This window comes from Castanea sativa, chromosome 3 (genome assembly GCF_040712315.1).
Source record: "Castanea sativa cultivar Marrone di Chiusa Pesio chromosome 3, ASM4071231v1".
In the NCBI taxonomy this organism is placed as follows: Eukaryota; Viridiplantae; Streptophyta; class Magnoliopsida; order Fagales; family Fagaceae; genus Castanea; species Castanea sativa.
The window spans coordinates 26602043-26619023 of NC_134015.1; the positions used below are offsets into that span (position 1 = coordinate 26602043).

Consider the following 16981-nt stretch of genomic DNA (forward strand, 5'->3'; position numbering starts at 1 on the left):
AGCAGTTTGAATCTACAAGTGGAGAACTATAAAAAGGAGGAAGGTCCTATAGAAAAGGGGGATCGAGAGATAGAAAGAAAAACACTGTAGACTGGATATTTGTAATTAATCTTTAAGGGAGGAGAAATATAAGCATCTGGTCATCGGCTTAAGTTCGAGGATAAGTTTCATCATATATTCGATCATCCTTGTTGTTTTGTAATCTTGAGCCATTGTTGTTACCGTTTAAGCTCATTAGAAACGAGATTTCTGACCCACACTCTATAAATTTATTGTATTAGGCTCTTTGGGCCAATACGCTTCTTCTTGTTGGGCCTAGGCACGAATTGCGTCCTTACAAAAATACTTTAAAAAATTATGGCAAGTTTTAAATTTCTAAAAGTTATATATATATATATATATATATGTGTGTGTGTGTGTGTGTGTGTGTGTGTGTGCGCGCATATATGTATAGCACTTAAAAATCTTTCCATTATACTTGCTAACATGTATATAGTAGCCGAAGTGCTAATCATGTATAAATTTCTTGTATATATGACCAAAAAAAAAATTCCATAAATTAAAAAAATGTAAGTATTTAGACTGCAATGTAAATGTTTACCTATAAATTATCAATCATAGCCATTTTTATGTTGTCATAAGTGAGGAAATAATCCGCATAATTAATTAAGAACACTAAATCAGAAAATAATATCAATAATCAAGTTGAATTACATTATCTAAATTTTTTTTAAAATCATATAATTTAAGCAATAATTGAAATGCATAAATAGAAAAATAGATACTCAAAAAAGAAAGAGAAAAGAGATAGCTCTTCTTACATAAATCTCCTAATTTCATATGGCAAATGAGTTCCATCCCAAATAGATTCAGTGAAAAGATTTTGACCGAAATAAAAATTCCATAAATTAAAAAAATTATATATATAATAAAATTATCTAAACCTTATAAGGTACCACAATCAAAATAATTTCAAAACTAGGTAAATAAGAGTACATAAAGAGAAAACAAAACTGTATTGCAATGTAAATATAAAAGTATACATATAAATTACCTGTGTGTAACTGTGTATCTAAACCTTATAGGACACCACAATCAAAATAATTTCAAAAATAGATAAATAAAAGTACATAAAGAGAAAATAATAATTGTATTGCAATATAAATATAAAAGTTTACGTATAAATTACCTATGTCTAGCTATTTTGATATTGCTATAAGTGAGGAAATAATCTGCACAATCAATTAAGAACACCAAATCAAAAAATACATGAATAATTACAATGAATTGCATTATGTGAAATATTTCTAAAAAAAATCATATAATATAAGTAATAATTGAACTACATTAATAGAAAAATAGAAAGAAGATAGCTATTCTCACTGAAAAAGCCAAATCCTTCGTTCTGTAGTTCTTCACTTAATTTTGGTTTTTTATTGATTGATTTTAACATTCTTAAATGGTAGAGTAGAGTAGACTTAGTAGAGTTTTAGTTCAACTCAATTTTTCTTGGATTTAAACTTAATTTGTGGAGGTGTGAAAAATAATCATGTTAACTCAATCAAATATCACGTTTTTGTTTGTTTGGTTTGGAATTTTTTTTTTAACGTGTTGTAATTTGGTTTTTCTGTTGATTGATTTTAGCATTCTTAAATAGTTTAAGTTCAACTCAATTTCTCATGGATTCAAACTTAATTTGTGGAGGTGTGAAAAATGATCACGTTAACTCAATCAAATATCACGTTGCTGTCTTTTTCTTCTTCTTCTTCTTTTACGTGTAGTAATTTGGTTTTTTTATTGATTGATTTTAGCATTCTTAAATAGTCAGTAGTAATATAGTTTAAATGAAAAAAAGGATTAGATGAAGATTAAAATTAAGAAGAAATAGATGAAGAAAAGAATTTGGGTTGTAATTAAATTAAGATTTTTATCAAGTAAGAAATTATAGGAGAAGAAGATAAGAAAAATATATTATATCTTTTTTTTAAAAAAAATTCTATAAATATTGCTGCAATTTATGATACATTAGACCTCTTGATTTAGTGTAGTATACGTTACTGCAATTTAAGATGCATTAGACATGAGAATTGATGAATTGTTGTCCCTGGGAGTGATTAGTATTTCTAATCAAGTTAATTAATTAATTTTTTCTTAAAAAAAAGTCTAGATAATTATCCTCCTTTGTTTTCCATGTCAAATTAATTATAAACAATACTATACTGAAAAAGCATTCATATAATTATTTACCTCATAAAGTGTTTTTGTTCTCTTCATATATCTAATCAATCTTGTTTCATAGGTGTTAATGCTCATTTTGGGAAGCCCAGTAGAAAGAAGAAGCCCAACAACGCGGGCAGAAGAGATTTAGTAATTGGATAGAAAAGCGATTAAGCCCAAGCAGCAGGAATAATGGATCATAGGTCTATAAAACAAACAAAGGGACCTTGACGAAGCAAACAGGCCTAAAAAGGCCCGGAAAGAGAGAAGTAGCAAATCCATGGGCAGTATGTGATGTAGAAAAGTGAGAATTGGCCACAGCAGCCACAGCGGGTCCGAAGTAATGCAAGTAAAGAAAGTAAAGGGCAATAGAGAGTCCATAAGCCCCAATGATGAAGGATAGAGTAATTGGGCTAAAGAAACTCAAGGAGTTAGTAAAAGCCCATGGGAAACATAGAATTAGAAAGGGCCAAGAATGCCCTAAGAAAGTAAATGGGCCAAGGATGCTTAAAAGGAAATGAATGGGACACAGGAGCCCACAAGTAATGTAGTAAAAGGCTCAATAAGCTTACTGGGTCATCAAAAAAGAAATAAGCAACAAGCCTAAAGAGGTCTAGCAGTTCTGGGTCAAATAACATCACTGCAGGAATAGCAGAATGATGTTGCAAGAAATGATGGCAGGATCGCAGGAAGAAGCAAAAGAGTGGCTTGAGGGAAGGAAAGCCCACAATCAAGCAAAGCCCAGCCCCTAAGGGAACAAGCCATAAAGAATGAAAGATCAGAAAATAGCTCATGCCATAAGAAGTTAAGGACGAACGACAAAATGTGCAAATGGGCCTCTAGACCGCGACAAACGCATGAGCAGTAGGCAGATTTTGGACGAGCATGAAAGTGAAGCACGCGTAAGTCCCAAATACAACTAGCCTGTACCCAGCAAATACAGGAAGTGGTGGGTCATGGGTCAGAGGTAAGAGGGCATGGTCTGGCGGTGGGGAGATGGGAAAACCTATTTTGTGGTTGCTGCTCAGGCTCTTTTGGGGGAAGTGTCCTGCTAGGATGACAAACTGTCCAAAAGAGGCAAGGATGAGTTGGAACCACTAAGTGCATGCCATGAAGGATGGAGAGAGAGAGCACCCACGCCGTGGCAAGTAAGAATGCCACAACAAGTAAACAAACATAATAGTCCTCTTCGTCTAGTGATGTGGAGTGGCACGGCCAGTGGTGCTGGCTGAGCAACTGACTAATCAGTAATGGTCGGCAATGACACCCACACCAAACAAAGGTGGTTAAAGGCTAAAATGGTAAAAGCCATCTACGGCAGGCATTATATAAGGACCCTTGCTGTGCACATTAGAGAGACACGAACACAGTAACAATAATCTCTAAGGAGAGAACCACAACAAACACAGTCAGCACTGAGAAAGAAAATGAAAAGAAAAGAAAGAAAGAATTAGAGAGAATAAGAAAACAAAAATGGAGAGATTAGAGTGGCAGACATGCACCAGATAGGTTGATTCCCTCTCTCCCTCTAAAACCCATGCTCTCTGTTAAAGGCAAAGGATCCTTCTGGGCATAGATCATTTAGGCCTGTTCTCTTAAAGTAGTTAGGCTGCTTTTTTTTTTACTGAAAAGGATTTTAGGAAAACATTTTACACCAGCCTATGTGTTTGGTAAGCACAGAAAATTGAGTTAAACGGAAATCAATTTTTGCGTTGACTATAAAATAACCCTAGCAAGCCGGAAACGAATTTCATGTTTTATTTTACCTTCAAATGATTTCCACCCCAGGAAAATAGAAGAGAGAGAGAGAAACAGCAAGAAACCGAGCTCTAGAAGCAACCCCAGATCGCACCACCGCCCCCAACCCCAAATTGCACCGGTCTCGTCGCACCAGCACTAGCGAGATCGCGCTGCCTGAAGCACCGCCTAGATCGCGTCGCCTATAGCACCACCGAGATCGCACCTCAGCACCGGATCGCACCCATAGTCGCCGCTGGAAGCTCATCGGCGTTGCCATCTAGATCATCACCACCCAAGACCAAGCTCGTTCTCGACACACCGATCTTGTTCTCCCTCTTGCTCAACGTCGCCGATCTGGCTGCCACCGACCACCAGCCCACTCCACTCCACCCCCCAAACCCACCCGATCTGGCCTCCATCGTCCTCCATCCACTCTGATCTCTCTCTTTCCCGATCTATCTCTCTGTCCCTCACTCTGTCACTCTTTCTCCCTCATATATAGGTCCAAAATTAATTGAATGGAATATGGTACATAATTATGCAACTAATATAAAAGGACTACATTTATGATATATCTAGAAGAATTGTGCACTATATTTTGATTTAGTAAAAATTACGTGAATTATAAAAGGAAGTAGTTGATATGAGGTAAAAGAAGTTTACGTAAAAATTAAATAGGAAAACACAAATTGCTAGTACTTTATCCAAAAAAAAAAAAAAGTCGATAAGAACAAAATTTAAGATATATTTTATCAACTTAGAAATTATAGGAAAAGAAAAAAAAATTTAAAAATCTAAAAATCTAATTTTTTTTTTTTGCAATATGGTGAAGCCACTTAGCGCAACCATGACTTCTAAGCCCAAGTTTTGATATATAGTATATGATACGATATGATTTTACAATTGAGCTTGTAAATACCCTATTTGTACCCCTTAGGGCTTAAGCCCCTTGCCCCAATGAGAAAGTTTGGCAAATGTCAAATATGGGGATTGGACAACCACATAGTTTAGGATAACCTCTAAATAGAAATGCGCAATTCATGAAGTGCCTATATCCATAGAGGTAACGGTCATAAGGCCAAAAACAAAAAAAAGAAGTTGATAAGAACGAAATTTAAGATATATTTTATCAACTTAGAAATATAGGAAAAGAAAAATATATATTTTAAAAATCTAAAAATCTATAAAATATTCTGCAATATGGTAAAGCCACTTAGCGCAACCACTACTTCTAAGCCCAACTTTTGTTATATATGATATGATATGATATGACTTTACAACTGAGGTTGTAAATAAACTATTTGTACCCCTTAGGGCTTAAGCCCCTTGCCCCAATGAGAAAGTTTGGCATATGTCAAATATGGGGATTGGACAACCACATAGGTTAGGATAACCTTTAAATAGAAATGCATAATTCATGAAGTGCCTATTTCCATGGAGGTAACGGTCATAAGGCCAAAACTGACACTAGCACTAGAGAGTAGAGATACTCCCTCATCCACTAGCAAGATAATGGTTGAAGCAAATGAATGAATCACATTATCTCTAGGTGTGTTTAGTTGGGGTGATTTGTGGGAGGTGGAAAATGAAGAGAAAAAAATTGGGGTAATTTGTGTGTTTGGTTAGGAGAGGAGAGAAATGAGTGATTTTGGTGGAGCCCAAATGTTTCTTATTCGGGCCTATCATGATTTGGGGTGATTGTGGTGTCTCCCCAAATTAGTAAAAATATAAGAGAGGGAGAGGCGCGTAGATTGGAATTTACCAATTTGCCCCTCTCCTCCCTTCCAACGTTGGTTCCTTTCTAGTTTCTTTTGTTTTTTTTTTTAAGTAACATTCAATTTTTATTTTTTAATATGCTTACAAACTATTAATTTGTTTTTAATGTAATAAAGGTTTATATAAACTACATTTTCTATCCTCTCATTTTTCTTCTTAACCACATAAAAAGAGTTTTCAATCTCTCTACTTTTTCTTTCTCTAAACCAAACACATAAAGGGAATCAAATCTTTTATATCCTCCCAACTAAACAAAACCAAGGTTTATATAAACCCTTAACATCTCCACAAGAGTGAAGTATAAAATCTTGTCAGTAAACACTCTTTTGATTCTTCTATGAAAAGAATACTAAGTGTGTGTTTGTGATTAGATTATAAGCTAGCTTTTAATATACATATATATATATATATATATTTTTTTTTGCTTTAGTACTTTCAGCAAAACATCAATCAGCATATTTTATTTGCTTTTAGCATTTGTTTACAATACTTTCAACAAAAAGTTTTAAACAAAAAGCTAGATTAGATGTTCTCGGACGGACATTAACTTAGGTATTAGAATGCTTATAGGAGAATTTCAATATGTTCTTTTGGCCCTCAAACTAGCAGTTTAGCACCATATTTCTTTTGTTATGTTTGAGGGCGTTTCCAAATATGTTGTTGAAGCTCTCCAATAGTTGGCCTCCAAAACCTTCAAAATTTTCTCACTCTTTTTGTGCCTAATGTGTTGGCTTCTTTGGGCTCTTTGGCTTGTTTTGATTTTTGTATTGTAAACAAAATATATTAATTTCTTCGCTTATAACATTGCCTATTAGGCTGCTCATTGTAAGTAGGATGGACCCTTTAATATCTCCTTGCTCCAATTAGGTCTCCTCCCAAGTCTTAGGCCTTGTTTGGAAGGAGGGAATGAAATGGAATGGAAATGAATGAAAATGAATGGAAAGGAATGAAAATAATAATTTTAGAATGTTCTTCCCTTCTCTTGTTTGGGAGTTTTAATAGAGGGAATGAAAAATTCATTTCCTTGTTTGGGAGTTTAAGTGGGAGAGAATGGAACGGGTAGGAGGGAACACTCATTCCTCTTTATTCCCTAAAAACCTCAAATTTTCATTTCCCCCGAAATTGGGAGGAATGGGAGGGAATGAAATTAAATTTAGTGATTTTTTTACTAAAATTCTCAAAATACCCCTATATATTCAACCCTTTATTTTAAAATAGGGGTCTAATAGTAATATTGTCATAGAATGATTCTATTCCACTCTTTCTATATTACTCCCATACAAGATTACTTATATTTCATTCATTTTCATTCATTTTCATTTATTTATTTTTAAATATCCAATCAAGGTTACTTAATTCCATTCCATTCCATTCATTTCTCTTACTTAAATACATTCCATTCCTTTCTATTCCCTTATGATCATTACATTCCATTCTTTTACGAACTCCCAAACGAAGCCTTAGAGTTAGAGATAGATTCGAGTCCTTTCCTCCCCTTTTTTTGTTTGTTTGTTTTTTTTTTTATTTAACTTTGTTATAATATTCTTAATTGCCAAAAAAGAAAAGAAAAGAACAAATAATGCTCAACACTGTCACACCAACACCATCTCAAATCTCAACCTTCTCGAGTATTTGTATTTGTCGTAGCTGAATTGAAGTCTTCATCACTAAAATTCCACCGTGCGATAGTTTTAATGATGACTTTATGGCATTCTTCAATCAATAGTTTCATGGTGATAACTTTATGACATTTATTGTAATCACAAAAGTCATGGTGAAAAATTAAGATTGTTCTATTTTAAAACATAATTCAAAGTTGACTCTTCCCTCAACTATCTAGACTAATAAAAGTATGAATGAGCTCAATCAAATCTTTCTCATAATCAAACAGATATGTTGGAGACACACGCCAGCACAAAGTTGACTTAATGAACGCTAATCAGTAATACACGCAGAATCTCTGGTCTTCCATCCTAAGCCTGTGATTAAAGTCAATCTTAGAAAGCCCGCGCTTACAAGTAGTACAGACACTGATGCTTAAATAGAGCTTCGTCGAGAACTTCTTCTAAACTGGTGTGTGTAGTAGAGAAATGGCGAGTGTGAAGGAGGAGATGGTGGCGGAACCGTACAGAATAATATTGGAAGAAGAGGAAACTGGGAACCCAACTGACGCAGTGTTATTCGTTGGGATCAGTTTGGTGCTCGGAATCGCTTCCAGGCAGTTACTGCGTGGGACTAAGGTTCCTTACACTGTCGCCTTGCTCATCCTCGGCATTGCTCTCGGTTCCATCGGTATCTCTCTCCGTTCCGTACTTTTTATTTGCTTGATTATTGTTTCTGCCTCTGGATATTTCTTCCAATTCGTACTCTTCTTTCTGTTTGTTTCTGAGGAAAATTGTGCATCTTAGCCTAGCAGCTATACGATTCGTTCTAGTTTTTTTTTTTTTTCCTAAAATATTATTTTGTTCCTTAACTTTGCCAAAAGGTTGACTTTCATCGAAATTTAAAAAATTATTGAATTTTATTTTTTTTGTTTTTGTCTCTAAGTATTGCAAATTTTTTTTTACAAAATTTAGAGACAAAAAAGAATTTTTTAAAGTTTAGAGACAAAAAACAACTTTTGGTAAAGATCAGTAACTAACAACAACATTTTAATTTTTTTGTTTTGGTTTATGTGGAAAGTATAAGGTATTGAATTTCTGTGTTTAAGCAATCAAACAAGTAGAGAGCGTGAAAGAAATTCAATATTATTTAGTCCATCGTACATGTAATCTGTTCTCCTTTAGCAATGATGCCTAATTGATTTTTAGATGCGTTCATTTTCATCGTTAATTTTATTTTAATTTTCTATAGAAAGGATTATGAAGTTGTCATTGTTATCAAAATTTAGGTGTAAAATATGGGTGATTCCTTTATTTTTAGATTTATTTGGTTTTAAACCCTAAATAATTGAGTATATATATACACACATTATACACTAAAATGGAGGGCATTCCTTGTTAGGTTCTTTGATAAACTAATGAGCCTCACCTCACTCAAATGGCACATTTTATTCTCATTAGTGTGGGTGGAGGGTGAGGTTATTGGGTCAAATTTCACTGGGTGTGTCTGTAACTCACCACCACCACCACCACCAACAACAACAACAACAACTAGGTCTTAGTCTCAAAATTTGGGGTTGGCTATGGATATTCGACAGATTAGATTGGGTTGGCCACATGATAGTAGGGGATGCTCTAACATTTATTTGTATTGGATCCATATCATAAGAGAGTGACTAAATTTTATGCTGACCATCAACCTACCGCAACCCTCCTCCTTTACCTGGGCTTGGGACTAGTTGTGGACTAAAATGATGTCACTAAGCACAAACACAGGTGAGTAATGTTTGCTTATCTAAGAGTGAAATCAACTTATGCTAGGAGAATCTGGTGATCAAAAGATTTAATTTTAAGAAAAAGAAAGCATAAATAATGTTCCATTTATGAAAATTTTATACTATTACAACCATTGGGTACAAAAATTTACGACTAAAAAATTCTTGATGGCACTAATTTTATCCTTAATGGGTCCAAAGCAAGAAGAAAGCCATCGCTTTTCCAATTCTTTCTTTAGTTGCTGAACATAGTGTATCTTCTGCTTGCTATGTTTGGTACATTCACAAAGAACTTTGCAAGAAAGTAATGAATCAACGGATTCGGCTGTAAACAAGTACAATGAATCAATGAATTCATACATCTTGGGAGGTCTTCGTGCATTCAAGGACAACCAAAACAGCAACGAATCAATGGATTGAGATTTGAATCTCTCTCCATGAAAAGTTCCTGTTCTTCTAACATTTTTTTATTTCTCTCCCTTCATATATGCCACAATAAACAAGGACCAACATTTTAAACTCTATTCCTGAAAGTCTTTGAACTATGTCACTAACATTGAAGCAATCTTTTCACCGTCTTAGTCATCATGCACTTCACCTAACCCTCCTGTGCTTATTGGTGTGCTAGCAATTTCCATTCTACTAGATGGTCTTTTTTTCCTCCTCCTCTATACCTTCCCGTAGGAACTCCTGTTGTAATTTCCCTATCTATTAGCAACATTTACTAGCATAGTGAATGTTAGTAAGTATTCTATATAATAGCAAGGAAAAATTACAGTAAATCTACTTGTGGTTAGGCCTGTTTTTACCTTGCCTACTTGTGGCTCAAAATTTGACACTTTATCCGCTTAAGGTCATCTTTGTTAGGGTTTCCGTAACCCACCATTGTTAAAAACGGGTTATATTTGTATTATTTCCCCCCTTTTATGTATCTCTGCTCTTTAAAAAAAAAAAAAAAACTAAAAAGAGAAAACAAGATAAAAAAGGTGAGGGTTTTGTAAAAATTAATATTTGGAACCCTATATTCAAAACTCCTAGCAACAATTACAAGAATGCAACAAAATCAAACAAAAAACCTACAATAAATCTTATTAGCAATAGGATCGGATCTTATTTTTGTGTGTTTTATACCCATCAAATGGATCAAAAAGCTAGGATCTAAAGCCAATTTTTACACTCTATCAAAGAATGAATTTGAAGACAATGAAAACTACTCTGCCATCTCAATGACAAACTACTTGTTTCAATCGACATTATGCAGTGTTGAGCTCAAAAGATGTGATGGTTGTTTTTTATTTTATTTTATTTATTTTATTTTCTGGTTTAAGGTCAATGTGTTTGCTTCGAACTCCTTTGATTAATGGCTGGGCTGCCAGCAACAATGGATTTGTCTACTTCAAGATGTCACTGGGGTTGCTTTGATGGGTTGGTGGCTAATGATTTTTACCGGGTTTTTGATGTTTGTTGGAAGCTAGGTTCAAAATGTTGGCTGAGTTTGAAGGGTTTACTTCGAATATTTTGGGTTTGAATGGCTGGGTTCGAAGTGTTTGAATGGTTTTTACTGGGTTTTTGATGTTTGTTGGTATGAACGGATGGGTTTACTTAAAATATTTCTAATTCGAGGGGCTAGTTAGATTGAATTGGTTTTTTTGGCTGGAGGGGCTAGTTGATTGAATGGGGTTTTTTTTCTATCTGATGGGTTTCTTAGTTTGAGGAGATCTGGGTTTATCTATACTAAGTTCTGGGGGAATAACAATCACTGGAGAACAAAACACAAAAACTGTTTGTAATTCACTTCTACACAATGTCGTTGGCTGTCTGTGAGGAATATGAGCTGTTTGTAACCCAAAATCTTTGCTGCAATTACTGCATCTCGAACAGCAAGGAAAATAGTCTCTTGGGTGGTTTGGGCTTGTAGGCTTTTGACTCCTTTGAAGATCATTCTCCCATCTTTAACAATTGCTTCAATTGCATACCTTGTCCTGTTAAGCCTTCTGTGTTTGTTCCTCACACCAGCAACTTGGATAATTAGTTGCCAGATTCTCCCAAAACAGGATAGGATTCTTGGCTTCGTCTCTTCCTTCTTTAATTTTTTTTTTTCTTTCTATATTTGATAATTAGCTAACAATGTCTTTGTTTGGTCTAAGGGGCTGGTTAAGTTTGAATTTGCTAGGGGCATCTCGATTGCAATGATGGCTGTTGCTACTTCAATTGGTACCAATTTCATTGTGTCTCATTGAGAGAGAGAGAGAGGTCTGCTTCAAAATTTGAATTGAATAGAACCACTTAACTTCTTCTCAAAAAAATAAAGGTTAAATGCAAAAGTGCTGGAGTCGGTTCAAAATCATTGAATTGTAATTTCTTACGATGAAAATATACCTTTGAATCTATTAGAGGGAAAATATTTCTTACGGTTTGTCTTTATTGGAAAGGGTTCTGTGATTATGGAAGAATTTAGAGGTGGTGATTGATAGGCAACAACAATAGTTTGTGAAGAGAACAAAGGGAACAAAGCCTATGAGTTTCAAAGAAATTCTAACCCATTTGGGCGTTACGTTGTGGTGACCAAATTGAGGGGTCAAGGCTAGAGGTGGTCAATGGTCATTCTGGTGGGACGGGAGTGGGTGGTGTGGGTTTGAACACACTTTGTTTTGGCCACAAGTCCACAACCCCACCAATTATCGCAAAACTGTGGAAAATGGATGGAGAATCGGCCGAATGATTGAAAATCCCTAGGAAGTCAAAGTAGTGACCAACTTATGAAGGTATGGATGAATCACATAAGCATTGAAGTGGAGATTGACAAATGAACTCTCTTAACTTGGTATTTGCACTAAAAAGGGACAAAAATTCATCAGCTTTTTTTTATTACTAAGTATCATTGACTCACTAAATTTGAGCACTACTTTGGAATGATTGGGCCATGAATACTTAAAATGCCCAAAGGGATTAGTGGTAACGGAGAGCTTTTGCAGGTAAAGTTGGGTTGGGCCTTGGCTTAGGGTAGAAACAGACATCTCTGGAAAGGCCAACTGAAAGGATGAATACTTTGATGAGTAAGGTGTAGTAATAGGCACCAAATACCTCCCCCCTTGCCCATATTCCTTTATGGGTTACAAACTCTCGCTCCATTTTACTTTCTGTGCTATGGTGATAAGTAGTTTGGTGTGTCTGTAAGTCAATATTCTCGATGCGTTGAGAGCTAATACCAGTTTGGTATTAGACTTTCAAACTTCTGAAAAAGGGCCATATTTTATGCTCATTTTGATGATATATTTTTTCCTTAAGATTTTCAACTGTAAAAACTGTGCATCATTTGCCTGATTCCTTAGGTGTGTTTGAAGTTATTGTTTCTTTGCAATTAATGGTAACTCAAGTTGATCAATGATGGGCTATCATGCAGAATATGGGACGCACCATCGATTTGGAAAGATTGGGGATGGCATTCGACTTTGTAAGTTCAGAATATATTTTTAATTTAGCACTGTAACACCTAACATAGGCTTGGCTTTGTGAAACAGTTTTTGACACACGGGTTTTCTCTTCTTGTTCAAATATTGGCCATTTTTTTTCTGAGTGGAAACTATTGGCCATTGAAAGGGTTTAATGTTGTTAATATGCAGGGGCAAAAATTGATCCTGACCTTCTTTTGGCGGTTTTTCTTCCTGCACTACTTTTTGAGAGTTCATTTTCAATGGAGGTGCACCAAATAAAGGTTTCATTTCTCTATCTTTTAGTACTAGTCATTTGTGTTTTGGTTATTGGAAATTTTCTTTGGTACATCCAACTAGTAGACTTGCAGATTTACCCTCACCAACCCCACCCCCACAAACCCCCCCCCCCCCACACCCCACAACACACATTTCCTACCCACACATATTGATACAACACATGGCTCCAAAATTACTTTTTTCTTTGTGCTCAAGGGAGATATGGGATCATGACTGAAATTATGAATAAATTGTCAAGTCCTAGAGTGGAAGATGGATGATAATATTAGTTAGGAATATGGTTGGAAGCTCAAGGTTTTTGTGGAGACAATCCATAACAAATTCGTTATTTAAAACATGTGTTACTGTTTTTGAGGAAATTTCTGGACTAAAAATTAACTTAGGGAATCTGAATTAGTGCTGGTTGGTAATGTACCAGTTGTGGAAGCAGTGGCGCAAATCCTAAGGTGTAAGGTTTTCAACCTGCCCCTGAAATAACTAGGCCTACCTTTGGGCTCTATATTAAAATATAGGGATATTTGGAGGCCTATATTTGAGAATATGGAAAGGAGGTTGGTAGAGTGGGAGAAGTTCTACTTGTCTAGGGGAGGTATACGTACATGAATTAATAGCACTTTATCAAGTTTGTCAACTTTCTTTTTCTCTTTCCTATTCCCTCTAGTATTGCTTTTCCCATCTATGTGTTGCAAAGGATTTTCTATTTGGTGGTCTAGGAGATGAGTTTAAGTTCCATCTGCTAGATAAAAGAAAATTTGTTAGCCAATTCAATATGGAGGTTTGGGTATATAGAGCTTGGTATACTTTAAGCAATCTTTAATGGGTAAATGGCTATGGCTTGGTATTCTTTAACCAATCTTTAATGGGTAAATGGCTATGGCGTTTTGCTATTGACAAAGATGCTATTTGGAAAAAATTAGTGGCTATAAAATATGGCAGCAAGTGGGGTGGTTGGTGGTTGGTGGTTGAAGGTTGGTTCTCATAAAGTTTGTCTGTGGAAACATATTAAAAGGGATTGGAGTAAATTTTCTAGCTTCATCAAATTTGAGGTTGGTTATTGTTAAATGAGTAAAAGTGTTTAGGGTTTGATAAGTTAACCCTAACACATAAAATATTACCAATTGCTGGCACTTCTCTCTTGGTGCCTCTGAATGTGAGTCTTGGGTCTGGGTCTTTGGCGCCTTCCACCATCTCTGCATGTGACGCTGACTTTGGGCTTCTGCCGTTGCTTTCAAGCATGCTGCCTGATCAGTCGCCCCTCTACACACATACGGTGGGTATTAGTTCTCCGATGAGTGTTGCGGCTGGTATGGGGTCGGAAGAAGGGAATTTCGAGGCTGATTCGGTAAAGTCTTCTCAGCAAGCAGTGGGATTGGAGAAGACAGATCAGTTTTCCACCGTAACACCACATGATTTTGGTCCTAGTATTAGTGATTATGTTGGGAATTTGAGTAGAACATGGGGTAATTCCAAAGATTGGATGCTTGAACTTCAGGATGGGAGGAAAATAGTTATTCCGCTTTCAGCTTATCGTTCTCCTAATTCTGAGTCAGATCAGCATGTTTCGGAGGGTGTAATTAATCCAGATATGGCTTCTCTTGTTAACGAGGGACAAATTATCAGTTGGGTCTCGGAGTGTGATGGTGTTGTGGGCTTTGTTGACTCTGAGGTTGGGTCAAAGGGCGAGGATGGGGTCTCTGAGGAGGGTTTGTTGTATTGGGAGCATTTAGGTGAACCGCTAGAAGTGGCACCTTTGGCAATGGATACTCCAAGGGTTATGGAGATCCCTACAAATGAGATGGTTGAGGAGAGAGGGGGTACGGTGGATGTAGATAATACCAAGTTGTCACAATGGGTAACTAATAGAATTAAAGCTTTCCAGAGATCTGTTGGGACCTCGCTGGAGGGCTTTGAAGAACAAGTTACAGGTTTGCTCCTAGCTTTAGAAGCTCGTAGAAAAAAGAGGATGGTTGATGTAGCCTCCTAGAGGAAGATGGTTAAGGCTGGGCATAAAGGACATCGTGAATTAAAAAATTTATTGAGTTCTTGGGGTGAGGAGAATGAGTCAGAAAGGAGCAAGAGTGCTACTAGGGAGCGGGTTGTGGTAGTGCATAAATGAATCTAAGAATTGTTTTATGAAATGTGAGAGGGTTGAATGAGCAAAATAAGCGGCTTTGGGTTAGAAATTTGATCTGTAAGTGGGAAGCAGATATTGTTTGTCTGCAAGAAACTAAGATGGAGTTAATTAATAGGGGTGTCATTTGTAGTTTGTGGGGAGGTCAACATGTGGATTGGCTCTACTTAGGCTTTGTGGGTGCTTTAGGTGGGGTGTTATTGATGTGGGACAACAGGGTTGTGGAGAAGTTGGAGGAAGCGGTGGGTCGCTTCTCAGTCTCTTGTAAATTCAGAAATGTGATGGATCATTTTGTTTGGGCTTTTACTGGTGTTTATGGACCCAATTGTGATAGAGATATATGTTTCTTATGAGAGGAGTTATCAGGCGTTTGTAGTTGGTGGGATGTGCCTTGGTGTGTGGGAGGTGATTTTAATGTGGTGCGGTTTCCTTCTGAATGTTCTAGGTTGGTAAATTTCTCTTCTGCAATGCATTGGTTTTCAGCCTTTATCTCAGAACAAAGCCTTATGATCTGCCGTAGGTTGGGGGGAATTTCACTTGGTCCAGTTCTAGAGAGGTGGCTTCAAGATCTAGATTGGACAGATTCCTTCTGTCAGCAGACTGGGAATAGAAATTTCCATCTGTTTGTCAACGACGTCTATCTAGGTTGCTCTCTGATCATTTTCCAATCCTACTGGAGGGTGGGAATTTTCTTGGAGGCAAAAAACTTTTTAGATTCGAGAACATGTGGTTAAAGGATGAGGGCTTTTTGGAAAGGGTGCGTTCTTGGTGGGAGTCTTATCACTTCGAAGGCTCTCCTAGCTATTCTTTGCCAAACAAACTGAAGATGTTGAAATTGGATTTGAAGAGATGGAATGTGGAGGAGTTCGGCAATATAGGCCTTAGGGTGCAGAATTTGTGGAAGGATCTCAAGGTGTTGGAAGTTATCAAGGATGATCGTGCTCTTTCAGCGGAGGAAAGTATGGAAAAGGATCGAATTCGTGAAGAGCTAGAAAAAATCATCTTTGTTGGAAGAAATCTGCTGGAAGCAGAAATCTAGGGCTCTTTTTCTTAAGGATGGTGATAGGAACACCAAATTTTTTCATCATATTGCAAACTCTCATAGAAGACACAATACCATTAATAGGCTTATGGTGGATGGAGAGTTATCCACGGATCAGGGGGTCATTGAGGGGAGCATTTCTTATTTCTATAGGCAGTTATACTCGGAGAATGAGGTCCACAAACCTCTCTTGGATGAGGTTGTTTTTCCCAGCATTTTTGTGGAAGAGGCCAATTGGCTAGACAGGCCCTTTATTGAGGATGAAGTTTTTAGAGTGGTCCGTGATTTCAATGGTGATAAAGTGCCTGGTCTGGATGGTTTTACAATGGCATTTTTTCAGTCTTGTTGGTGTTTGATGAAAACTGAAATTATGGATGTGTTTCATAAATTTCATGCCCATGCGGTGTTTGAAAAGAGTATCAATACTACTTTTCTTGCTCTCATTCCCAAGAAAATTGATGCTGTGGCTCTCCTTGAGAAGGTTTAATTCTGCCCTATTAGCCAAATGGTTGTGGCGTTATGGTGTGGAGAATGATGCCCTTTGGAGAAGGGTCATTGGGGCGAAGTATGGGAATGACTAGGGTGGTTGGTGTACTAAATCTGTGTCTAGGGCTTATGCTGTTTGTATGTGGAAGTCCATTAGAAGTGGTTGGCTGAATTTTTCCAAGTTCCTTCGGTATGATGTGTGTGATGGTACTCGTGTGAAGTTTTGGGTTGATGTGTGGTGTGGGGATAGTCCTCTTAAAGAGGCGTTTCCAAATTTATACATTATTAGTAGGACAAGGGATGCTTCGGTCTCTGAGGTTATGTGTTATGCAAATGGGAGAATTTTTTGGAACCTACAATTTCGCCGTTTAGTGAATGATCAAGAGTCACACTCGTTGGATTTGTGTATGGCTTTGATCTATTCCACTAAGGTGCGGGGTGTAGGTTCTGACAAGCTTTGTTGGAAGTTAGCCAACAGGCGA

General features: G+C 36.6%; 1 protein-coding gene across 3 annotated transcripts in view; it reads left to right on the forward strand.

Annotated features, from left to right (window-relative positions):
* Positions 1–7574: 7574 nt before the first annotated feature.
* Positions 7575–16981, forward strand: part of LOC142627708 (sodium/hydrogen exchanger 8) — a 43406-nt gene continuing 33999 nt past the window's right edge. The window contains exons 1-3 of one of the 3 annotated variants that reach the window (XM_075801572.1): positions 7575–8025; positions 12513–12563; positions 12733–12809. In XM_075801572.1, the coding sequence (XP_075657687.1) occupies positions 7824–8025; positions 12513–12563; positions 12733–12809 (330 nt within the window). In that variant the 5' untranslated portion in view covers positions 7575–7823. Of the gene's footprint in view, positions 8026–12512; positions 12564–12732; positions 12825–16981 lie in introns of all 3 variants that reach the window. The other 2 variants (XM_075801571.1, XM_075801573.1) reach the window with 2 other exon arrangements.